This window comes from Ctenopharyngodon idella, chromosome 19, assembly GCF_019924925.1.
Source record: "Ctenopharyngodon idella isolate HZGC_01 chromosome 19, HZGC01, whole genome shotgun sequence".
NCBI classification, from domain to species: domain Eukaryota; kingdom Metazoa; phylum Chordata; class Actinopteri; order Cypriniformes; family Xenocyprididae; genus Ctenopharyngodon; species Ctenopharyngodon idella.
In genome coordinates, this window is record NC_067238.1 from 3453873 (window position 1) to 3481031 (window position 27159).

General features: G+C 39.3%; 1 protein-coding gene across 1 annotated transcript in view; it reads left to right on the forward strand.

Annotated features, from left to right (window-relative positions):
- Positions 1 to 1060: 1060 nt before the first annotated feature.
- The window catches only part of foxo6b (forkhead box O6 b), a 35882-nt gene continuing 9783 nt past the window's right edge, over positions 1061 to 27159 (forward strand). Inside the window, exon 1 of the mRNA XM_051873533.1 lies at positions 1061 to 3880. Within this exon, the coding sequence (XP_051729493.1) occupies positions 3422 to 3880 (459 nt within the window). The 5' untranslated portion in view covers positions 1061 to 3421. The remainder of the gene's footprint in view (positions 3881 to 27159) is intronic.

Genomic DNA, 27159 nt, shown 5'->3' on the forward strand with positions numbered 1-27159 from the left:
CGAGAAAGCAGGTTTTTTTTTTTTTTTTTTTTTTTTTGAAACATTGATTGTGAATTTATGGAAGAACTGCAAGATATAAACTCGCAAATGTAAGTTATAAAGTCAGAAAAGCTGGATGTAAACTTCTGTAAGTCAGAATTGCGAGATATGGACTCGCAAAATTGTGAGATACGGACTCGCAAAATTGTGAGATACGGACTCGCAGTTCTGACTTTTTTCTCGCAATTTTGACTTTTCTTGCAATTATGCATTTATATCTCACAATTCTGACTTTATTAATTTTAGAATTGCGAGTTTATATCCTGCAATTCTAAATTGAATTGTGAGATAAAAAGTCGCAATTTCTTTTTAAAAAATTTTATTCCGTGGCGGAAACAATATTATGGTGACTGTCAGTGTTTTTTTTTTTTTGTGTGTGTTTTTTTTGTTTTTTTTTTGCTACACAACTGCAGTAAAAAAAATAAATAAAAAAAAATACTGAAATTGTGGTTTGGTTAGACATAATTTACACAAAAATATTGTAATTTGAGATTCTTTTTTTTTTTTTTTTTTTTATATATAAATCTACATTAAAAACAGCTACATATAACTGACTAAAACTGTAATTTGAAGGTTTCCAGTAAATCATATATAGCATTTGTGACAACTAGCCCCAGTCTCCTCTATATCACAGCGTAGGGTCTTATGTTTTTGCCCCGGGCTCTTTCATAGCAAAGTTTAAATCTGTTAAACTGGCTCAAGCTCAGTGTTTTCATTCCATACTGTAGGAGTCACACCACATTCCTGTTACAACTTCATTGTGGTGCATAAAAATCTCCTTTCCAAAACCACAGGCCCATGTGTTTTGAATTAAACCTCTGTTTGTTCTCATTTACAACATTTCTCTCTCTTATCCCTACCTTCCTCTGCATGTACCTCTCGCTCTTGCTCTCTTTTCCACATTTTGTGTTGTAAAAGCAGCATTTAATCATGATGAAAGCATTCCACTACAAAGCATTGGAGGATTAGGTTGCCATTGACGACCAGCTGTCAATGGTCCACCGTTACGTCACCGTTGGGGGATTTTCCACCCGAAAAGGGGGTTACGGCTTTTATACATGCAGATTGTTACCGCCCACCTGTGCCACAGGACAGCCAATGATTACAAAGCAGCGTCTGGAGGCGGGCGGTGATTTGCGGAACGCGTCTGTGAGCCCCTCCCGCCTGTCAGATTCAATAGAATCTGATACGCGCGCTCTGGCTCGCGGCGTGGGCGGAATCCCCTCGGTCAATTTATCAGCGAGTCACACACGAACTGTACACTGAATGTCACACTCACTCGTGTCCCGCCCACCGCACTTGTTCATAGACAAGAGAAACGCTTGCCAAGAGCCATCATTTCCAAAAGAAATACACCCCTCCTCATCCGAAGCACGTTTGGCAGAATTTTTTTTTTTTTTTTTTTTTTTTTGGCGCTGCAGTGTCTCTCATGGATAATATGATGTTGGGGTGGAGATTATCTACTGACATGCATCCATGAATAGCTGCTCTCGACTGTTTTTCATGGGAATTCATCATGTGGGCAGTAAAGCCGTGTTAAATGCATGCACGGCCGGTGCAGGTCGCGCATGGCAGCGGGAGCGCGGGGATTTCACGCACTCTGGTCACATCCCTCCGCCTGTCAAAGCAACAGGTTGGATTGCATTTCCGAATATGAACACTGACAAAATACAGACAAATAAATGCAATAATTAATACATTCAAGTACAAATGCATTCCAATTTCGTTCTTTCTTCTTCTTCTTCTTCTTCTTCTTCTTAAAAAAAAAAAAAAAAAAAAAAAAAAAGCAACTTTAAATCTTTTGAGATATATGGCAAGCTGCTTCAACATTCATTATTAGCATGTAGGCTATTCATTCATTCATGTATTGCATAGCCTACATAGTGACTGGTAAACAGTCAGTAGGCCTACAGTAGTAAATAACAATTGTAGTACCTGTCTTTTACAATTTCAGAACAATTTACTAGATACTACTTGCTGTCACTAGTGTCCATCTATTCAGTATGTCGCTAATAATTGCTTAAATATAGCACTTATTCATTTTCTAATCACTATCCCACGACGAATGACTATTGCATTGTTACCTCTAACAAATGACATTTTTGCCACAGATATATTTTCCACAGATCACCATTCAGCAATTCACTTTCAACTAGTATTTATTTGTAGAGTTTTAATATTGATTTATCCTTATTCGTAACTAGTTATTAGTAATATCTATTCCAATGTTGCTAGTAATACTGAACAGACACTACTTGTTTAGACAGCAATGGATTCCATTTGGCACTAGCAACATTTTTGCTCATCTTGCAAGATTTTTGATGTATATATTAAATTTAAAATTCACGTAGTGTATAATTATAGTAAAATTAGTCTTTAAAATATGATTACGCTACTATTAAAAAAAAAAAAAAAAAAAAAAAAGTAGTTCGTTTTAAAGAATAAATGTTTAAACGACTTGCCATAAGAGATGGACGTGCAAGGAAATTCTGCACATGTAAATCTTTCTAAAGAGGCATGAATGTTGTGTGGTAGAAGATGCGCGTCCTCCGGATAAACCTGTTCTGGAGGGAGTGACTTGATTCAAGCGCCGTCCAATTATCTGATAGCAGCATTTATCCGCCGCTACAGCCCCATCTAGTCATCCGAAAACAGGCGTGAACCGATGTGGAAGGAATGCTCGTCTGAATATTTTATCTAACGAAAAGAAAAGAAAAAAACGTGTGGAGAAATATATTATCGGGGAAAGACGCGGCTGAATTGTGCCGCTCCATTCACGCGACCCTATTTTTAGGGCGCTCGCGCCGTGTCTACTATCAGTAATAGTGACTGCGCTCGCGTGAGAGACCGCTTACAAATCTGCAGAGAAAAAAAAAAGGACGGGAGAGCTCCAGACAAACGGAAACTGTGGCCAGACTCCAGAGGAAGTCAATTGATTTCGCCCTTCTTGATGAGATAGATTTACAAGCTTTGCCCAGCGTGTCTGTCAGACCGTCTGTCAAAGCAATCAACAGTTGGTGCGAGCGCGCGATTAAAGGGACTTTGCATGCACGAGACGCTTCAGTGATGGGTGTGTGATTTCAGCACCTCAGTCCTATGGACACCCGCTTGCGTGTGACTGAATTGTTCAGTAATATGGAAGACAGACTGTTGCATATCGTGATGCATTGGATGCTTTTGCGTGTTTAGTACATTACAACAGACTAGAGACACAAGAATGAGCAGTCTATTCATGGCTCCCGGTGCTTTTGCTTTTATTCACGTCTTGCATTTGGTGTAAATAGACTACAGACACAGAGATCACATACAGTCCATCTTTACTGGATTTAAGGGTGCATTGTTGTTTTACCCTTGACCTTGCCTTTTGACGCTCAAAAGCAGAATGTTAATGATGGAGAGCAGCGGGATAGACGCGCATCAGGTTGAACTGGACGCCGACTATGAGCCGCACTGCCGCCCGAGGTCGTGCACCTGGCCGCTGCCGTGTCCGGAGGAGGAGAGCCGAGCGCTGCCTGTGAAAGTGGAGCCGCGCAACGTGCCGGCGTGCCGGAGCGGAGGGGCGCCGACGGAGTTCAAGCATCCAGCCGGCGCCCCTGCCCCTATCGCGGCCGCCCCTGCGTGCATGTCCGGCGCCGCGCTGGATGTGGCCGGCCAGCTGCGCAAATCCAAGTCGTCGCGACGGAACGCATGGGGCAACCAGTCATACGCGGATCTGATCACGCGTGCCATTGAGAGCACCCCCGAGAAAAGGCTCACCTTATCGCAAATCTATGACTGGATGGTGCGATTTGTGCCCTATTTCAAGGATAAAGGAGACAGCAATAGCTCAGCCGGCTGGAAGGTACAGTTCCCACCTGATCATAATAGTCAAATGTTAGAATTGCATGTTCTGCGCTCGTCATGTAGGTATCTCGCGCTATACAAAAGGCTGTTCGCTTATGTTAGATACCTGACACGTTGTGGTGAAGGGAAAATCTCTGCTTTTTAATAAATCATACATTCACTGAGAGCATCGAGTTGAATGGGGAGGCGAGCAGACGGAGTAGAGTTCAATGAGTTCATTGCTCTTACAATATTTTAAATGTAAAATTTTGGCCGTTTATGACGCAACAGTGGCGTTTATGACGCATTGAGCGTGATTATGACACCTTCATCGGAATGATCTGTAGTGCGCGGGCCGCGCTCGTAAGGCAGGTCACCTGGGGGACACGCACGGGTCCGGTCAGCTTCCCCGCGCGTCGGCCACGCATGCACGCAAGCACGCCTGTCTGTCTGCTTTGAGATCTCCAGCACGCACCCTCCTCCTCCTCCTCCTCCTCGTAACCCCCTCCCTTCCTCTGCTGTCTCCTGTTCAGCCCTGACATCCATCCAAAAGACTATGGGAAATAAAATAGGCGGTATAAAATTGTAATTAAAACATTACATAATCGAAAAGGGTTATTTAGTGAAGCAAATGCAACCGCATAATTGCACCACATTGGTTGGCAAAAGAATAAACCATGCTGAATGTTTCAGCTGTTCATTTTTTGTGTGTGTCATATGGTTGTGTCAAAGGTTTTAATTAGATCAGATTTGATATTTTGAACTATGCACATGCTCTCACTATACATGCTTCATTCAGAACCCAAGGGACCTTTGTCTGTCTGTCTCTCTGTTTCCCTCAGCACCAACATCTAACTTAGAAAATGATAGTCAGACACAGCTGAATTTGAATTCTGTTTCTCTCTTTGTGGTTTGTGGCTTTCTGGCAAGCATTTTAGTTCACCGAGATCATATCATAAAACATCCAGAAAGGCAGACAATTATGAAGTGACTTCTTTCAACCGATCAGTGGCTATTTATTGTATTTTTTGAGAATAGCCTTTAATAAAATACAAATCCTTACAGAAAATTAAGCCACAGGAACATCATACTTTTTGTACTAGGGAACAGAGTTAATATTCTAGTTAATGTTTCAGAATTAATACAGGTTAAAAACATGTATATGTATGTATATATTAAATATAACTATTGATCAATTTACCCTCATTATTTATGGTTTAAGAAGATGGCGTGCTTTTGTTTGAATTCATCGTGTCTTCGAATGTTTTTGTTTTTCAAAGTGTGTGCAATAGTTGATACACACAGGCCTTTTATTACATCATCAAAACAACAGGAGTTTTTAATATTTCTAAATGGGATATTTATCTCACGCTAGATCCTTGTTTTCTCATTGGATACAGGGGACAAAGAGATGGGCTAAACTAATCTTAAGCCTGTAGTTTTAAACTGAAATTAAATCTGGTTTAATTCCTTACGACTTGTTTGTGCTGCCCAGGGATCCACAGCTGTATGTTGCTCATATGTTCCCATAAGGCGAGAGATTTGATTGGCCGGCAGGAGATGAAAATGGAGAAAAACAACTTGATTCAATCAAAATAAGGTTGTGGAAAACAGACCATGCTCACACATGTTGGCCCCATAACAGTTGGCATCGGATTTTAATGCGCATTTAATTCTGACACATGCAGACCGTGCTCTCGCACTAACAATACACACAAATATGTATAAAACACGCAAACAGATATTTACTTCAGAATGTAAAGCACTCTCATATGATGATAGATGATAGATAGATAGATAGATAGATAGATAGATAGATAGATAGATAGATAGATAGATTGATTGATTATTCACCAGTGGCAAGTTGATGATGGAACTGAAGGTGGTTTGGAGCAAAGAAAGATCACATACAGTCAGTGCACTGAAAGCACTCTTTAATAGCTGTTGTGTAATCCTGCTTGTCTACACTGTGGCAGCCAGTTTCGTGTGTCTCGGCTGGCCTGGCTTGGACATTGAGCCTTGCCGTTTTTGGCATCAATTAGCTGCTATTATTAGTTCTGGGTTTTCTGTGACGGGTTGGATTATGGCTATTGTACGGTGGGCAAGAGGGCAGTGAAGAACACACATGGCTCATTGCAATGACCAATGCTTGTGGTTTATGGAGGGATGCCATGTTGAAGTGTTTTGCTTTTATGTTCACATTCTTTTAAAGTGTGTCTATGTATTTGTGGTATAACATGAGGTTTTCAGATGAGCCCGGTGATGTGAAGCATCTCGTATAATAGTACGGCAAGAGTGTGTCACATCCTGTTACTGACTGTTGAGATGTAGCAAATAACTAATCAGATTTTCTCTATCCTTCCAAGTATTTATTGCATTTAACTGTGATTTAATGTGATGGGAGCTCACCGTTAATGCATGTGTGTCTACAGCGGTTTATAGGTTTTTCCAGACAGATAATATTTTGAAGATGTTTTCTATATCTCTATCAATACCCAAAGTAAAATTTTATAGCTCAGTAGTTGCTTTTTCAAAGGTCAAGAGACTTAATGGAGATCTCAGTCACATTTCATTTAAGTATCACTTTGTCTCTGAGATTTTCCATAAAATTCCTAAGGAGCAATAAAAATAGATAAAAATGTACAATTGTTGACATACAGTAAGAGTTTTGAGCTATAAAATGAATGTGGATTGTAGAGCTCAGATCATTCAGTATGGGGAGATATTGATGAGAAACTTGATGATCAGTTTGAGCTATTATTTAAGACGTTGTTGTTGTTGTTTCAGGAGACTTCAGTAAAAGTCTTAATTTTATTAATCTCAATCTCAATTCAATTGAGATATTAAGGAAATCTCATTTGTGATTGTTGTGTCCTATAGGTATATCTATATATCTATGTAGGAAGGGACAAAAAAAAGGGAAGTTAAAAAAACTTTCCTGTTATCTTCATTATCGTAATCTTGTTTTAAGAGCATTAAAGTGAGAGGAATAGGCAAAAAACTGTAGAAGAGATTATGAGAACACACGAAAGAAAGAGCGAGAAAAAGACAGAGATACATGAGCAACAGTGACAGTAATTTTGTAATAGTTGACTGGGCTTCTCAACCACCCCAGCTGTGGCAGCTCTGGCCAGTCTGGCATTGATGCAGGGCAGATCTCAGTGCCAGGCTATTTGGCCAGAGTCTTCGTTCAATTGGATGCCCTCAGCTCTGGAGAAACACTGTCATCATTACTCTCACAAAAAAATGTGTAGAAGAAGTGACTGTAACACAGTTGGCCAGACTGGCATCCAGAGGATGATTTGAGGAGCGTGGAATAGTGAAAACTGCACATTTACTGTGTGAAGAGCTAGACTAATAATGACAAAAATGCATTCAGTATAGTTAAAACATTACATATAGAAATTAATTATAATGGCTATTAAAGGGATAGTTCACCCAAAAATGAAAATGATCCCATGATTTACTCACCCTCAAGCCATCCTAGGTGTGACTATCTTCTTTCAGATGAACACAATCGGAGATATATTTAAAAATATACTTGCTCCTCGAAGCTTTATTTAGTTGTGAATTGGGGGCCACACTTTGAAGAAAAGTGCTCCAGGGGTTAATGAAGGCCTTTTGAAGCGAAGCGAGGTGTTTTTGTAAGAAAAATATCTATATTTAAAACTTTATAAAATCAAATATCTAGCTTCCGGCAGACGACCGTACGCAGAATGCGCAAGTCGATTTGCGCCAAATGAGTAACCCCTGATGCAATGTATGACGCAGGATGTAGGAGTAGCGTAAGCTTAGACGCCTCTCTCGGTTCAACCAAATAGGGCTGGGCAACAAACTCAAGCTCCTCTTCTCTTCTCTTCTCATTTCTCTTTACAGACTTCTAATTCATGACCGGTATTTTATTTTGCTCTATCCTCTGCGCTTCAGCGTTCGTCATTGTGTCTTGCGTCGGGTCAAAGGTTGCCCTTCCGCAGCAATGGCTTGCATACGGCCGTCTGCCGAAAGCTAGTTATTATAGTTAATAAAGTTTTAAAAATGGATATTTTTCTTACAAAAACCCTTTGCTTCAGTTTAGAAGGCCTTTAATAACCCACTGGAACTGTATGGATTACTTTTATTATGGATGGATGCATTTCTTTTTGCTTCAAAGTGTGGCCCCCCATTCACAACCATTATAAAGCTTTGAGGAGCAAAGATATTTTAAAATATATCTCCGTTTGAGTTCATCTGAAAGAAGATAGTCATATACACCTAGGATGGCTTGAGAGTGAGTAAATCATGGGATAATTTTCATTTTTGGGTGAACTATCCCTTTAATAGAGGCTATTATTGGAGACAAGATCAGTGGTTGAGATTTTTGGAAGAAAAATTAGTACGTCTTATCCACAGAAGGGTGTCACAATATACCAGTATTGACGATAGCCATGATATGTAAAAAAAAATAATAATAATAATAATAAATTATCAATATCATGTTAATACTACATAAAAGATAGTATCATAACTATTTCAGCATCAGTAATTGCGTCTGGTTGACACTCCAACATAGTAGGTGGCAGTATTGCACTGGTCACCACTAGTCATCAAATAGAAAGGAAGACGACGACAACACAGTGGTTCTGCCACACATACCCTGCGTTCCATTTGGAAGGGATCATCACTATGCCCTAATCCCTTAAAAAGGTTTACCCCTCCGGAGTGAGAGCTTCGAAGGGATGAAGGGTGTAGGGGTGAAAAAACTCTTTTTTTTGGAATGCACTTCTGCGTCATCTTAACGAGACAATCAAGAAAGAGATTGTGCAAGCTTCGCCCTTTGTTTAACGTTAGTTTATTTATTTATTTTTGGTTTATCACCATATTGTATATTGTGTCTATGTATTTGAAACATTTAAATGGACTGATAAAGGGAGCTGTAAAGTATTTTTGTTGAAGTACAATGTCGTTTTGACCATAATAATGTGCCAAATCTAACTTGTATAAATATTACAGTAGTATAGAAAAATACTACACATACATTTATAGGTAAAATGGAACTCCGAGCCTCCTGTACCCATTCTGTGACGTCAAACAACTTCCCTGTGCAAAGGATCACGGGGGCCCGAAGTGTCCATCAGTTGTACCCTTCGAAATCCTTCATTCAGAAGGGCCCTTTGAAGTGGCCAGTTTTGAGCACTTGGGTTTGGAACGACCCTTCAATATGGCGGCCATGATTATTTTCACTCCGAAGTGAGTTTTTTTGGATTCTGTAAAAAAAGACGAGGTGTTAAGCCCCGGGTATACTTCGACCGTCTGCGTTCGTGCATTGTCCGCATGACGTAATTTTCGTCATGCGGAGGGCTCGCGCCCAGTCGCACACCCCGTCCGCGTGCAGCCCAAATTTCGAGGCCGCGCGTGCAACAGCGCATTCGCAAGCAAGAAAGAAGAGTCCAATAGGTGGCAATACGCACAGTACTGAGCACAGTGTGCAGTCGACGAAGAAGAGTGTGGAAAGAGCGATTTAAAAACAACACGCTTGAAACAAAGAGAAACTTCTTCCAAGACGAGTAAACTTAGAAGCATATCCTTCTCCATTGTTTTAGATTCTTGTTCAGTGTGTCTTCCAAACTATGTTGCAATGGTGTTTCTTCTCCGATCATGCCCAGCGAATGTTCCGTTGATGACACGACTCAGTGCTGCCCTCCGATGTCTGGTAGAGTATAGAAAAAAGTTGTACTGCGAATGTGTCGAACTCAGTCATCCGCGGTTGAGTATACTTTGAAAGATGCGCGGACACAACTGCGCGCGCGACGCGTCCGGGCGCGGAAAGTTAAGTATACCCGGGGCTTTAGACATCCCAGTCTGTAGGAAGTGTCGATCATCAGTAAGTTCTTTTTTTTTTTTACATTTTTGTACAGTAATGGTTACAAACTCTCTCTCTGACTCCCATCTCATTTTTTTTTTTTAGTGTGATTAATTAGCCAAAAAGAGAAAAAACGAATAAAGTAAAAGACGAATTTGACTGATAGCATTATTTATTTATTTAATTTCTATAGATATCCCAATAATATTGTTATCTTAAATTCTTTTGGCCACGATTATTGTGTAGTGAAAATCTGATATTGTGACAGCCCTAATTGGCAGACTGCTACGCAACATCTGGGAGTAAAGGTGCAAAGGTTTTTTTGTTAAAAAACAACATTTGTTTATAAGGTTCAGAAGTGAATGTGTCTGAAGAAGAACTATTTGCTTGATTTGATTTTTCACATTATTTTGCACTGTTATTTGAACAGGCTGCCACTGTGTTCTGCGCCAGTCTATTATTGTGGTAGTATGAATTCCATCAAACTGTGGCTGGTTGTTGTACATGTTAGTCAGATGGTTTCTTACGTCGGTAGTTCTTAGCCAGAATAAGTAGACCAAACTCTAGGCCAATAGTTAAATTATTTTAGTCAGTGAAAAGATCCTGTTATCTGCAAGAAGGACTTGACTGCACCTGGCAATCTTATCCGTTGGCACATGTATTGTGGTGGAAATGCTTTGAGATATGACTAAGGATGTTCTAATAGGTATCAGTTGGGTGAGCCAGGAAAATACAAAATGTTGGTTGCTCTGTTGGTTTGATGTCATTTCTTTGCTAGTGCGCTGTTAAACATGGCTAAATTAATTTTTAGTTGGTCATACATATTTAAAATTTACCTTTCTCTTCAAGTAAAATGGACCATACAGTCTGTGGTGTATTTAAAGATTTGTCCAGTAACATGCTCTATAGGAAAAGAATGTCTGTTTCTTTAAAATCAACATAAAATGAAAAATCATTGTCTGTTTTGTAAATGCACATTCCAGGTCTTATTGTGAATGATTCATCAGTGTATGGGTTTCTTTCTTTCTTTTTTAATTGACCTCATGTTTAAACAAAATGTCACAATCTTCTGGTGAAAATGCCAGACTTCTCCCTGTGATGTATGCAGGACTTCTCTAATCATTTAGTCCACCTAAATCCCACCCTGCAAGCTCACCTTTATCTGCCTCCCCTTTTGAAAGCCATGCCCACATCTCTAAATCCAATCAATAACCGATGGAAGTCCCCGCCCTACATGTTTTGTTTTGTTTGTTTTCATTGTTGCGATTTTAATACCACCTCTCATTGACTTATAGGGACAGGACCTTTGATATGTCCTGCCTAATTTTCCTGTTTCAAAAGAGAATATGTAACACACTCTAATGGAAATTTCTAACTATATTATGTTTTGTTGAATCGGTGGTGAATTTGTATGAATTTGTACATTTTCATATGATCAGATACGGCCCACTGATGGTTAGGTTTAGGGGTGGACCTTCGTGCTTATGTTTTTCTCTCAAAATCATAGATTTTTGTGTGAATCAAATTGTATGAATTCATACAAATTAACCATCAATTTATTGAAACTTAAAATAGGTACCTTTTTTTGCAATATGTCCACACAGAAAAACAACTTTTCATAGGAAATTCATAGGGCCTATAAAGGGTTGTATTGGACTGACTGTAACAAAATTGGCAATTAACTTTGCTACCTATAAATATACACCGATCAGGCATAACATTATGACCACCTTCCTAATATTGTGTTGGTCCCACTTTTGCTGCCAAAACAGCCTTGACACGTCAAGGCTTGGACTCCACTAGACCCCTGAAGGTGTGCTGTGGTATCTTGCACCAAGATGTTAGCAACAGAGCCTTTAAGTCCTGTAAGTTGCGAGGTGGGGTCTCCATGGATCGGACTTGTTTGTTCAGCACATCCCACAGCAGCTCGACTGGATTGAGATCTGGGGAATTCGGAGGCCAAGTCAACACCTCAAACTCGTTGTTGTGCTCTTCAAATCATTCCTGAACCATTTTTGCTTTATCTTGCTGAAAGAGGCCACAGCCACCAGGGAATACTGTTTCCATGAAAGGGTGTACATGGTCTGCAACAATGCTTAGGTTGGTTGTATGTGCTAAAGTAACATCCACATGGATGGCAGGACCCAAGGTTTCCCAGCAGAACATTGCCCAAGGCATCACACTGCCTCCGCCAGCATGCCTTCTTCCCATAGTGCATCCTAGTGCCATGTGTTCCCCAGGTAAGCGACGCACACGCACCCAGCCATCCACGTGATGTAAAAGAAAACGTGATTCATCAGACCAGGCCACCTTCTTCCATTGCTCCGTTGTCCAGTTCTGATGCTTACGTACCCACTGTCAGCAGTGGACAGGGGTCAGCATTGGCACCCTAACTGGTCTGCAGCTATGCAGCCCCATACGCAACAAACTGCGATGCACTGTGTATTCTGACACCTTTCTATCAGAACCAGCATTAACTTCTTGAGAAACTTGAGCTACAGTAGCTCATCTGTTGGATCGGACCACACGGTCCAGCTTTCGCTCCCCATGTGCATCAATGAGCCTTGGCCGCCCATGACCCTGTTGCCAGTTCACCACTGTTCCTGCCTTGGACCAATTTTGATCAAATTCTTATGCTTGCCCATTTTCCCTGCTTCTAACACATCAACTTTGAGGACAAAATGTTCACTTGCTGCCATATATATTTCACCCACTAACAGGTGCCGTGATGAAGAGATAATCAGTCATAATGTTATGCCTGATCGGTGTATATATAGTTGTATATATGGCATTTCAACGAGTTTGAAACTTAAGAAAGTGCATCCATCCATCATAAACAAACTCCACATGGCTCCGGGGGGTTAATAAAGGCCTTCTGAAGCGATATGTTTGTGTAAGAAAAATATCCTTATTTAACAAGTTATAAAGTAAAATATCTAGCTTCTGCCAGACCGCCTTCCATATTCAACTGATGTCGTGTCTGTTACGCTTATTTCGTAAGTTGAATACGGAAGGCGTACGATGTAGCGTAAGCGTTTTGAACTGCGAGAGGCATTACACTTTCTTCGTAAGTTGAATACGGAAGGTGGTAGCATCACAAACAACACAAAGAGCTCTTATGTATGCTTGAGCAGGAATGTCTCAACAGGTAAATGTAGGCTACTTTCAACATATTAGAAATACTTTTAGCTGTTTTGCTTTGTGTCATGAGAGTAAGCAACTGAGTAGCCAACACTCTTGTCTGGAGTGAACGCGAGCGTCTCACTTATTATAAACCCATCCAACGTATATCTGCACCGGGCACATTTTTTTACATTTTATATATATATATATATAACTGTTTGATGATCCATAAATATTATATACATGATGTCTTGTACTACACAAGATACTATTTGTGCATTATTATATGCATGTTCTGGAATTGTTTATTTGCGTGTGTGAGAGACAGTCTGACGGGATTTCACGTCCAGGGGGGTGCAGCTCTCGTTAATAATTCAGATGAGGCTCGTTATCACGGCAGCACAGATCCTGCTCTGATTCCACCTTAATTAAAGCCATGAAGCTCTGCTCACACACTCTTTAACACACACACATTCCCAGCCTCCACACGCTCACACACATCCTCGAGTGTCACGTGGCTGCTTGCGCCTTTTCCATTGTAGCTCCTGTGCTTTCAGAAAAATCCTCCAGTAATGTTGCTGTTGACCATATATTGTAATCAGATTCCCTGGCATGATTTTTCACCTGGTGTTGCCGCCCATAGTGGTTTAGCATCAGAATCAAGGAAGACAGGCGCCTTCATGACCTCTGACCCTGACCACAGTCTATTAGATGACTTTATAGAGCCTGTACACATTAAAGACAATTGACTCTGAAGCCTGGCATGTGCTGCTATTATCAGGTGCTTACATATTTAATCAGATCTTCATAAGATTCCCCCCCACCGGAGCGCTGGGCAAACTGAGATTGATGAGCTGTAATGGGCGAGAGGAGAGCAGCCATGATTAATGCATGCGCAGAGGAAAGCCTGCCAGTGCGGCTCACTGGTGCACTCGAGATCCAGTCAGGCACCTTCAAGTGTATGACTGACCCTAGTCTCAAAGAGCAAACTTTGACTATCGACATCAAGTATGGTCCACTTTGCAGCTTATTCATGACAAAAACCACCAACTTAGACAGGAAGAGTATGGTGAGTGACATTTAAAGTGATGAACCACAGCTTTTGTCTTTATGTGTCATTTAGAGGTGGAAATGAGGCCATGAGATATCTGCAGGCTAAAATTTGCAGAAATGTGTGTAGACTAGGGCTGCATGATATTGTAAAAAACTGACATTGCTTTATTTTGTTTTTCTGTGATTTTGCGATATAAAATAAATTCACCAGATTACTTGAATAGCTCTATTTGGAAAGAATTAATAATTCTAGAATGATTAGGGTGATTTAAATGAAACATGCAGTGCTATATATTTTTCAGGTACAGAAAATGAATAATCAAATAAAACTGCATAGTCTTCACAAATTGAACATAATTAATCGTGTTAAAGCTGCAAAAGTGATTTTCTCTTTGTATTTTGTTTATTATAATTCATGATGACACAGAAAGCAGCAAGAATATTAGGCTGCTGTCACTTTAAGGCCGAATGTGCAGATACAATATAATGATACACATCCGTTTTCTTTGTTTGTGTCACCTAAGCCATAAGAAACTGTGTTTACAAGGATATTCGCAGAGACGGACATTTTGACATAATTTTGCATGTACAGTATGTGTCCGTTCAAGCAAAAACAGACGCAAAAGTAAACGGAATTCGGTGTTCACGTGTGTCTGCGTGGTTCTGTGTGTGCGCAAAGAAAACAACGCGCACAACTGACAGGACCTCAAACACGTGAAAATGATGAACTCTCACTGTATGATGGTTAAAATTAATCCGAAAATCATATGCGTTTTGAACTGTGGTGTCTGGTCCATACGGATTAATGATCCCTATGCTAGACATCGCACATCCTGCGATGTGACTATCGCATATGCGCACATCGCGATATCGATGCTAAAATGATACATCGTGCAACCTGATCTCACAGGAAAAACTATAACTATTAATAACTATTAACTAATAACTATTTCACAATTTTGCATGAATTTGTATGATGTGAATTGCACGAAAACATATAATTTTTAGAAAAAACACACAGATTGTACAAAAAAGCACAAATGAGAATTCATTCAAATGAATTAGCCACCAAATTGGCGAAACGTAAAATAGTTACGAATTGCCATCAGAGTGTTTTGTGTAGACTTACTGCCCTTTTCCAAGTATGATATTTCTAGAAATTTGGGTTTGGTTTGGTTTACTTCAATGTAAAGCCCTGTTCACGCCAAGATGTTCTGTGTGAAAATTTGGCAAGATAAACAAATTAATTTGAATGAACGGTTGTTAATGTGTCTGTTTAGACTGACATGGACATTCACATGCTGCAAATGCAACAGAATTTTTGTTTACTTAGAGGTGTTCTAATTTATTTCCATCCCACTGTAAAGAAAGTTGGCCAACCAATAAGAACTGCACCTTGGGTCACATGCCCAAAACCTCTGCTGTTACATAACACTACAATTTGGTAGCGCTAACAAACAAAGTATTCTGCTAAGCGGCAGCGAATGGCAGCGGAAGAATTCAGAACTGAATTGTCTCTGTACTTCTCTCTGTGACAAGCGGGTGTCAGAAATGGATATTTTTTGAGTTTCTAAAAATGCTTTCAGAGAGTGAATTTGCATATTCATTCAGTTCGTCTGCCTTTTTTACACATTGATCTGAACAGACAAATTGCATTATGAAAATTAGATTGGATGTTGTGCTGAATTTTTTTGTTGGTGTGTACAGGCCTTAAGTTTATAGCATTTTTCTTCATCTGTGTTATCGCTTGCCAGGTAAAAATCAAACCTAATTGCTTATAAAAATCTTTTACTTAGCTAAATTATATGAAGTATCATTCATGTCTGTAACACAAACAGTGTGAGGAAAGTTATTCTAACCCTAAAGCTTAGCATCAGGGGTTTGTTCAAACGAACAATCAAGCAATAGTTTGCTTAATCAAATGTTAGATCCTGCCAGACAAACCAAGAATTTGGATCCACTCTCTTTACCAGATCCTGTCAGAAGATATCCGTTTTGTCCGGTATCCAAAAGCAGTTAACGTAGAGAGGGGAAGAGCAGGAAGCAGGAGACAGTTATTTAAAAAATGAGTTTATTGAATAATCTTAGCTATGTATTTATCGATGGTCAGTTGGACTTCATCCTACAGAATTTCGCTGGTCTCATTCAGAATTGGAAAGTTTGTTCAGAGCAGTATATTTTGAGATCAAGGTGCCTTTTCTCTTTATGTTTCTCAAAAGTATTTCTTGTCATGGAAAGAAAATGCAAACTGTTTCTCTCTCCGCATATTTCACTCTGAAATATTTGAATTTTTACTTTCTGGCTGGTATATTTTATTTGCATACCTAAATGGTAGATAAGCGTGTGTGTCCGTGTGGAGGAATATTTTTATGAAGCAGACAGTGTGTGGATTTTGTTTGTCAGTTTGATGAAAATGGGTCAGGATGCAGGCCCAAGCGTTTAATATGCTGCCCATGTCACTGCTAACTCTCAGACACGACACATAGCCTGGAATGAACCCTTGTAGCACGTCTCCCTGTGTCTCGCTCCCTGCTCGACAGTCTCATTCTCTCTCAGTGTCTCTCTGGATTTTTTGGTTTCCCTATCTTTTACACTCTTTTCATAATTTTTCTTTCTTTCTGAAAATTCATAAAGTAATGAATACAAAATTTCTGTTGGAATTTTTATTATTTGGAACCAATCCTAAAGGATTCTAATGGGATCAAAGGAGAATTCTATAAGAATCAAACAAGATAAATTGAAAATTCCAGTTTAAGAATTTCTGTTTATCCACACTATGTGCCTTAAACAAATTTTTGTATGCGTGGAATAGCTAGATGACCTACTAAATTTTTCCATACAACAGAGCAAAGTGTGTGTGGAATACTGTATCCCACGATACAGTGTGCTTCACCTGGCCTTCTATTTCAAGTGTGACCAATGAATCAGAGGTAAAATCCACTGTGAATTTTTTTTCTTCACTTTGTTGACTGTCAGACTACCAAAAATGAAGATGTTTTTATAAGATGTTGACTACCCAGTACATGTGGTCAATTGTGATGAAAGTCTTTTGTAAATCATACAGTTTGGTATATACAGTTCACATTGGCTTTTACCCAAGATTCCACTGGGATCATATCCTTCACGCAACAATTGTAAATAACAGAAAAAATTGAACAGTGTGCACCCAGCTTTAGAGGATCCTTTAGGATCCTTCAAATTATGATAGAATAGGAAGCTTGAACATGTCACTTAAAGGGATAGTTAGCCCAAAAATGAAAATTTTGCCATCATTTATTAACCTTATTGTCATTCCAACCCTAAATGACTAAATGTCTTTCATCTGCTGAACACAGAGGAAGATATTTTGAAGAGCAGTTCTGGTGACCAATGACTTCCATTGTATGAAAGCATCCACAACACTGAGACATTTCTAAAAATATGTTCTTTTATGTTTCACAGAAGAAAGCAAGTCATACAGTATTGGAATGACAGGAGCGTGAGTAAATGATAACAGAATTTTCATTTTTGGGTGAACTAAACCTTCTAGTGTTCATTTGAGGTCGTAATTTTCTCATTCTCTTTGCGATAACTGTGCAATAAGCTTGAATGAAATCTTTCTTTATTTCTTTTTCTAGCGCTCTAACATACACATTCACACACTTTTTTTAATTGGTTGAGTTAACATCCCTAATGATTTATAGCTTCACCCCAAATTTTGACTGCATCAGATCCTGGATTCCATTAGGCATCTTTATTGTCTTTGATGGCTTGCCATCGGACTCCATCAGTGTGTTAATAGTGACATTAATCTGCGTATTAACTAGTGCCAATGAAAGAAGGATGGAAAAGAAAACCATGAGGGAATTAAAAAGAGGAAAATGTCTGTTGGAAGAGGGGTGGTAGAATTGAAATGAGACAGACATCTACTTGAAACAGTCCGTTTTGCTGTTTGAAATGATTTAAATCTATGTCAAAACCAGACAGATTTAGGAGCCTTATTTCTTGAGTGATGCCATTTCAACTGTGAATACCATACTATTTCATTTGATAACCTCACAAGATGACTTTTTTTTTTTTTTTTTTACAAAATGAAAGAATACTTATCAAATATTACCATAAAACATAAACGACAGCAGCTTTAGCTATAGTTTCACACTCAGCTAACAACAATATAAATAATATTGTACTCCCTCCCCCATGCAAACACAAATGCTGTATTTGTTTTTTGACTAGTCACAAATCACAAATGAATTAACTCTTATGAACATTATTATTATCATTATTATTTTGTAATAAATTTTAGTTTTGTTCTTATAAAAATAGTATTTTATTTGAAAATATGTTATGAAAATATAATAATATAAAATAATAATATAATAAAATAATAAACAAAATGTCTTAACATAAAGCAGTCCAATTAAATAAGTCAATTTAAAGATGTTAAAATCGTGGCTGTTCAAACATTTAAAAATCACTTTTATTTTGAATTTTAAATGCTTCTGAAAGAAGTATCTTATGCTCACCAAGGCTGCATTTGTTTGATCAAAAATACAGTAAAACAGTAATATTGTGAAACAATATTACAATTTCAAATAACAAATGTTTTCTACTTGAATATATTTTAAAATGTAATTTATTCCTGTGATGGTTAAGCTGAATTTTCAGCAGTCTTCATGATCTTCATGGTCTTCATGTCACATGATCCTTCAGAAATCATTCTAATAATTTGATTGGTGCTCTTGAAACATTTTTTAATCACTGGTGAAAACAGTTGTGCTGCTTACATACATTTTTCAAAAGAACAGCATTTATTGAAATATATATTTTTTTGTAACAATGTATATGTTTTTACTGTAGCTTTTAATGAATTTAATGCGTCCCTGCCAAATAAAAGTATTCATTTCTTTCAAAAAAAAATAAATAAAAAAAATAAATAAATAAAATAAAAAAACATTGAGCAGTAGTGCACATTTTAAGAAATTTTATAGAAAATTTGCATACTGTGCACAGTATACATATTGCATAATTCAGCAAGATGTATTCAGAATGTAGCCAGTTAGAGCTATACAGAGGAAAAGACACAGAGAAACATTAAACCCTGTGATTGGGAGACACTCAAAGACATAAATTGAAATGAGTTTGAGAAATGGACGGATATGTGGAGAGACGGCTGTGTGTTTGCGGCTGTAATTGCGTGACTGTGAACAGTGAGTTGGCCAGCCTGCGTTCTTCTCCTCTCAAGACAGATAATGAGAAGCCCAAAGCCAATGACACACTACTTCTACTCCTACTATTTTATATATATACTCGAATACTCGAATGACCTACTTCATTTGCCAAAATGTGCAGTATATAAATATGGAGTACAATGTGCAGATTACTGTATGTGTGACCAATGTGTGTCCAGTGAACCAGAATTAATACAACAGCTGTGATATTTAACTTAACTGACATTTTTTTTGATCATACAACAAAAGTTAATCATTTTTATATAAAGCCAAAACAAAGAATTTTTAAATGTTTATCGCTGTGTACCGTTTCATATAATATTAAAAAATATATATATTAATTGTATACTATGTAGTAAGCAGTATGCTAGTGTTCCATTCTGAACACAGCCAGTCTCTCTCCTCCCGTCTCTGTTAATGATCTGCTCGGCCTGCCGAGCTGAATCTGAGCGATGCCCACCGACAGCGTCACTCAGGCGGAAAGACACACACACTCACACATAGACATATAGAAGAGAGGAATATCGCAGTCCAACATTTATCCAGAATATATGAATAAACCCACACTGACACAAAATCTCTCCATCACATGTGCAAGAGCAGACCTCAGCAGTTCAGCACATGTAGAGTTCAGACTCTCTGTAATGCTGCATGCTAACACACTCGCATAATTGTGCCAGAAAACACACAAAAAATCACAAATAGTGTACTGAAAGCTGCGTGAAGCAGTATAACACAGTGATAATCGACATAGGCTCATACATAGTAGTGTTCCTGAGTGTTCTCACTGAAATACGTGGAAGAGGTCAAAAGCGGGGTCATATTGTGTGTCTTATGCCTCAACACTTGATGCCACTGTATCTTGAGACTTTACTGCTCATTGGAAGAGAATAAATTTCATATGGTCAATCACCTCACTGGACTGCTTGAGAAGATCATATTTGTCATATTGTTATTAAAAGGTTTTAGAACAGCTTTAGATTTAGTGGCTGTTTACACAACACCATTTTCAACTAAAAACAGAAAACTTTTTAAGTGCAAAGTGCAAGTTTTTGAAAACGGTCTCTGTGTAAACAACAAAAACGCAAATCTTTGAAAATGATTACGTCATGCACATGCGCATTAAATGTTCAGTCTATAGTGTTTCATCGCCATCTAATGGCCTGCCAGCAGAATACAGCGTTTTTAGTCATTTTCACAGATTCGTATGAATGGGGATCGTTTTGACAATGGTGTCGCCTGTACACGGAAAACTCAAATGAAAAACTTTGCCATTTTAAACATATCGTTGTCGTGTAAACGTACCCTTAGAAAAGAACCATCATGTACTCACCATCCTCATCATCCCAAATGCATATAATTGTTTACTTAAGGACAAGAGATGTTAATGTTCTTACAATTAATTTAAGTGTAATTTAGGAGTCTTGAGACTGCTGAACTTCAAAAATGACAAAAAATTACTATGAAAGTACCATAAAACTCCTTCATATGAACCATGTGCTATTTTAAGTCTTCTTAAGTCATGACATTTTTTATCAAACAGACTGAAATTTAAGTTGGTGTACACTGAAAATTCTGTTCTCTTCTGAAACTCTCAAATCTTATTTGCGTTTGTGCATATTAAAATTTTGAATGCTCCGCAAGGTTTGAATATTTTCATCGAATAATGATAATGCAGTAGTGTGTTGAATATATGAATTTGATGAAGCTTTGGAGCATTTTTGTAACATAGTCAAAAGAAACATCCCAGTCAATTGCAACACCCATTACATAATAAAAATAAAGATAATTTTTTTAGATAACACGTAATGTCATAGTTTTTGAATGAAATATTTAAAATGTCATCATTATACTGTATGTGTGGTTATTCTTGAGATTATATGTTTCATACACTGTTTGGTTACAAGAAATATTTTTGTCTATAGGTCTTTGGGAGACGTATATTAAGTGATATGCGAGTGTGTATGAATGTGAGGCTGTTGAATATTCTCAGTGTGTGTGTGTTTCTGTGTGTATGTGTGTGTGTGTATATAGACTTCAGCTTTTTAATGAAGTTCTCCGTTAAGTCTCCCAAAGACTTCACATTCCTCATACCCCCCCCCCCCCCCCCCCCCCCATACACACCCCCGAGCACACACACACAACCAAATGACCCCTCCCCCCCATTGCAACACACACGCTCACGCACACAAACACTTAAAACACACATTCCAAGCATCCTCATTAGCAATTCATGAGCTGAGTCTCATTAGACACTAAGTTTTAGCGCGGGCCTCTGAAGTCGATGGCTAGAGCTGTTATTAATATTTCATATGTCTTCCCATTGAGGAGCTAAAAAAAAAAAAAAGAGAAGTTGCTTCGCTTCGGCTACAAAGTCGCTCGAGCTCTCCTCTTTTACCCCTCTTCCTCTATTTTCCCTCCTTTTTCCCCTTCGTTAGACTGCTTTTATGGACTGCCTCTTTCTTCGCCGCTCTATATCTCCGCCCCTCTCTCCAGCGCACAGACCCTAACTCAAACTGACTTAATTGGGCTGTCTTTGTTCGAAGAAATGTGGACCTACCTTACATTTTCCCATAGATTCAGACCAAAGAATGAGACAAAACACAAATGAGATCTCCTTAATATCTCAAAAGTAATCTCAGATGTGTCTCCTCTAGACTTTCAGAAGAGATCTCTAAAATGTCTCAAAATTTTTTCAGATTTAGAAAGATAGTCTGCAATCAAAAGTCTCAATATGGAGTCATCAAATAGCCTGAGCTGCTAATTCATTGTATACCTCTATACTTTTAGTAAATGTCAAAAAATATCTCATTTGTGTCTATTTTTATTTCTTCAAATGAATTTTAGGAGAAACATCTGAAACTTGAACTTGTAAATTAAAGATATCTGAGAACTCAAAGATGAAGTGTGTTTTTCGGTGTTGTACAGTATATGCAGAGAAAACTTTAAGCAAGCCATCCATGCAGTAGGTTGATTTTCCTCAAAAAAGCTCAGTAGAGCATTCAAAACATTGCTCTATTTGAGAATCCTGACTAGGGCTGTGTTTCCCAAAAGCATCGCAAGCCAAAGTTGACTATAGAAACCATTAGTAGAGTGGTCGCTATGATCTACTTAGACGTATGATGTTTTTGAAATGCAGCCGGCTCAACCAATGGTGGACTGGGCTATCTGTTGACTGACCAATGGCAGACAGGGAAATGTATTTGAAAATTTTTTGCAATTCTGTCGCATTTGATAGAACAAATGAAGGTGGAATGATGGAAAGCAAATGGGAAGAAGTAATAAGCAGACATACAGCAGAATGCAGTTCATGTAGAATTAGAGAGACCACTAATATGGGAGAATCCCAAGTGAACCCTACAACCCCTATAAAGAGGTTGGAAAACCGAAGGGATCAGGCATGGCAGATACGTTGTGCTCTGGAAATAAATGCATCCATGAATAAATCAATAATGGTTGTCTCGAAATGTGTGCATAAACAAATGAACGAATATGTGTGTGTGTGTGTGTCCATGTGGAAGGCCAGACTCCCGTTCTCGACAGACGCCACATTCCCTGTGAATGAGAAACAGACCCGGACAGAGGGATGAGAGACAGATAGATGTCTTTAACAGCCTGATTCAACTGTCTCTGAGTGAATTCCGAGAGCCCCCTCCTTCCGAAACCAACTTTATTCCCACTTTATCTATGGGAGAATATGTGCCAATGCTCCTCTGTCTCTCATTTAAACAGCGCTGTCATGAGAGCCGTAATCAAACCGAAAAACCTCACAAAGGCAGAAGAGCAAGGCAGTATGGAACCAATTGTGATCTAACAGCAGTCAAAAAATTTACATCTGAGACAGCGGATCCAGATTCAGCTTTCTCTCCTCATTTGACCCTCTTCTCCTAAGCTTGATCAATATCATCTCCTTTTCTCTTCGTCTTCCCACGTTTTCTGTCACTGTCTCATTCCAGGATGTTGTTTCCACAGCAGCACCGTTGCGTTTTACAGGGGTGTTGATTTGTTGCGATGATGTTTCTTGTGTCTCCCCTGAATATGTTGTTTAATGAATCTTTTGCGCAGTGCAGCATAATTAATTTGTATTCTGTCAAGTCTTTTATCAGACACACCTGTTATGACACGTCGCTTATATCAGGTGATTTGATAAATGCGAGCTGCGATGTGCTGTAGCGCTTAATGAGGAATCACAGAATCCGGTTTAAGAAACTTCCCAAAAGCCAGGCGAGTTTTACGGTAGTTTAACGAGCAGGGCCGGGTCGCTTGACGACACAGTGCATGCTGGGAGGTGACGTTCAGCAAGCTGGAGTGTTCGCTTTGAACAATTAGAGGTAGTTTGCGGCCATCTTGTGCAGTCGCCGGCGGACTAGCACAATAGGACGCGGTGCGGTAAGCCGCCGAGCCGTTTCATGGGAAAGAGCGCCTGAAAATGGCGCTCCGGAAGGCGTCCTCGCTCAGTCTCTTTACAAGCGCCTCTTTTATTTTCCCTCTTTCGAACTCTATCAATTTTCCCAGCACATTCTCTCCCCTGGTTTTGTGGTTTGTCTGCCACCCCTCCTCCATTGCTACCCTGCTTGCTGTGTTCTTTATAAAGTCTTTCTCTTTCAACATCATACCCATAACCCCTTTTACACCCCCAACACACCCTCACACGCACTCCGACTCTCCTACATTCAATTCCCTGTCTTCCTTTCTTTCTTTCTGTCTTTCTCTGCCTACTATGGTCAGGTCTCATGGGGAAAGACAGTTGGCAGGAAGCAGGCTTGCTGCCATAGCAACAGGATCACTCCCTCTCCCACAGGTCTCCTTAGCAACCGGTAGCTTGGCATTGTTGTAATGAGCGGACCCTATGTGCCAGGCTAACAGAGCACAAGTGTGTGTGTGCGCACATGCATGTATGTAACCGAGCGCATATTTATGTGCTATGTCTCATTGTGAAGATTTTTTTGGGGAGTTAATACTGAGCATCAAATCTGTTTTGTGTATTCAAAATATATATGAGTTTTTTGTCCTTTTACATGAACTTCAATATTAAAGGATACATCTTAAACGCATTAACGTAGCAGGTTTTAATTAACAATCATGTGACCAGGTGCTTCCCAATCTGTTTGGGGTTTGATTAAAGCGATCAGCTCATTCCACGCCCTGCAACCGAAATAATCGATGCGTGACTTAATTAATGATTTACTAATTAATTGTGCATGCTCTGCCTAGAACAGAGGATGACTTTGTGCTCGATGATAAAGTCAGTCATAGTTGTTCATGCTTGGGTTTTTGCTTGCGGAAAAGGCGACAGCACAAAAGACTTCAAAAAAACGGCAATGTGAATCAGTAGCCTACATTTTTTTTTTCTCTCTATACATTTATTCACTGCTATTTACCTTCGTAGTTGAGTCAAAAAAAAAAAAAAAAAAAGAAATTGTTGTCAATTTTTGTGTTATTTACTTAAATGTAGTTCTTTTACTTGTGCATCAAGACCCACTCTGTATAGTTTCAGTAAAACATTTAAAAATCTTAAAATAATTAGATGTTAATTTTTCTTACATTTTTATATTTTAAGTATAAAATAAATTTGGTTATATTTGAGCTTAAAACAAGAAGAAAAACATTGCCAATGGGGTAAGCAAAGCAAGTTTTCAAATCTTATGCAATTTTGCTTCTCATGTGAATTTATCTTGCTTTAAGGATGTTTTGATCCTTTTAATGGAAAACAAGACACAAGTACTAACTAATAAAATAATTTGATATAGTGTGTAAATTATTCAATATTATTTTATGTTGTTTTATCACAGCAAAGTTTATATCACAACAAGAAGCGTGCATCTGTGCATAAGACCCAGGTGTAAGACGGTTCTTCTGAGTCTGTGCGATCTCCCACAGGTGTCTGTATTCTCCACCTGTTGTGTGAAAGCTTAGCTAGGGATCGTCATCATTTCAAGCTAACGCTGCTCTTAGCGCTGCCCCAGTCTGGGCTGCATGCCACGCGACGACCGGGCAAACGTATGCCAGGGGGCGGCTGTGCTATGCTGTGCCCTGCTACGCAATGGCGAAGAACTGGCTTTTATGCCCCGAAGGTCTGGTCAGCTCTGGCATGCAGGGCGGATTTTCCGATCCCCTGCACCGCTCTCAGATGCTCCTTAATCTGCCTGCTCTATTTTTAAACCTCCCTCCCCTCTTTTTGCTCTATCTGTCCATCCTTCACTTCCTCCTACTCTCCCTCCCTCCCTCAGGCTCTCCCCGTTCCCAGGGAACTTGGCCCGGCTCGCCCAGCAGCTCCAATTAGAGCTCGGTCCAAGGGGATGGAGCACACTATCTGGCTGCTCCCACCTACAGGCCCCCAGGGGCCCCGGCTCATTTTCCGTGCCCAGTCTACCTCTCTCAGGTTAGGCTAAAGCTCCAGACGCAGCCCCTCCCTTCCTCCCTGGTCCCTCTGGTGGGTGGGCATTCCACAGGGAAGCAAGCGGTGAGAGAGGCCTTCTGTCACCTAAGCGTTGGCTGTAATTATGGCAATGCTCTGTTTTTAGGAAATGAATGCTGGGCTTCCATCATTAACAATGTCTAATTTAGTTAATTTGTCGAATTTGAAGACAAAACATTAAATGTTCAGCCAAAAATGAAAATTCTGTTATTTACTCACCTTATGTCATCCGTTTTTTCCAAGGACCACCAAAAGAGGATTTTCGAAGGATTGTTACAAAGCTCTTTTCCATATTATAACATTGTATAGAAAACAGTGATCATGTCAGAAAATCTCTATTACAGCTTTCAAATAGCATAATCTCTACTGCAACTTTCCATTTATTCAAACTGGCACATCACTTTCAGTTATGACACCCAACAACCAGTGGGGTTTAAGGTTTAAAAACGTTTGGGTGAAGATTATTTATAACGAGGAATAACAAAATTTCAGTCTGTTACTAGCACAGATACATATTGTATGACTTTAGAAGACTGTAGCATGTCAAATGTATGGAACCCTTTTATGGTGTTTTGTAACAGATGTGACTGGAACAACATGTGGGTGCGTAAATAAAGATTCTAACTAAGAGAACAACACAAACTCAAATAATGTTTTACTGAACAAATTAATACATAAAATACATTGTGTATTAACCAGAAATAATGTTGTTAGCATGTATTAGGACTGTTCGATCCTATAATTTCATATTGCTCCATTCGTCACATTACCCACACCTCTCTCTCTGTTCTCCACTGTTCCCATTAATCGCCTGTGAGTTCTTTCTTTTTCCCCAAACAGTCAAGCACCGCCCGTGACATCACTCACAGGAAGTGCATCTTTAGCGTTGGCTAATTTCCATCGATTGCCTCCAGACAGGCTTAGCAGACGCGCCCTGTTCCCACACAGAACTCTCATTTTAAGTCTCCTCGCCTGCAGGAGTCCTCTCTCACTCTCTCCCTCTCGCACAATGAACGCAGTCAGCGCTTTTATCTCCTACCCCACTTGTGCTTATTATCAAATAAATGCGAGGCAGAGAGATACCCATTGACAGTAGCATGCATAATGACTGCTGGCTGTGTGAAATGGATTAATAAATAATGGGTGAACGCGGCTGAAAACAGCTTTTCCAGTCCTGCGAGCGCACAAGAATGCTCGACAGAACAATCCCCCAACACACGATCCGTGCGTTCCGAACCGCGTCGAATAGAACACTGGGCAGAATGTAAAACAGAACGCTGCCTTGAATACTCAGAGGAGTCTGCTCGGTAAATTAGAACGCTCCTTAAAATGAGAAACAGATCACTTGGCAAATGCTGCACGAAATAGTTTGCTAAAACTTTGAGGAAGATAGCGTCTTACACATTGTCTTTTTTTTCAGACTGAAATGTAGACACTACCATACATGTGGCCTTTTGTACTGCTCAGAAATTGAATGAAATCTTAGGCACTTAGTGACTTATGTGACCTTGCGTGAAAAATGAGCTGTGATCCTTCCAAATCCCATTCATTGCCCATAGTGAAGTTGATCCAAGGGCCCTAATCCAAGGCCTATATCAATGAATAGTGGACTAAAACACTGTATCATAGCACCGTTTGAATAAAGCTCCTTTTTG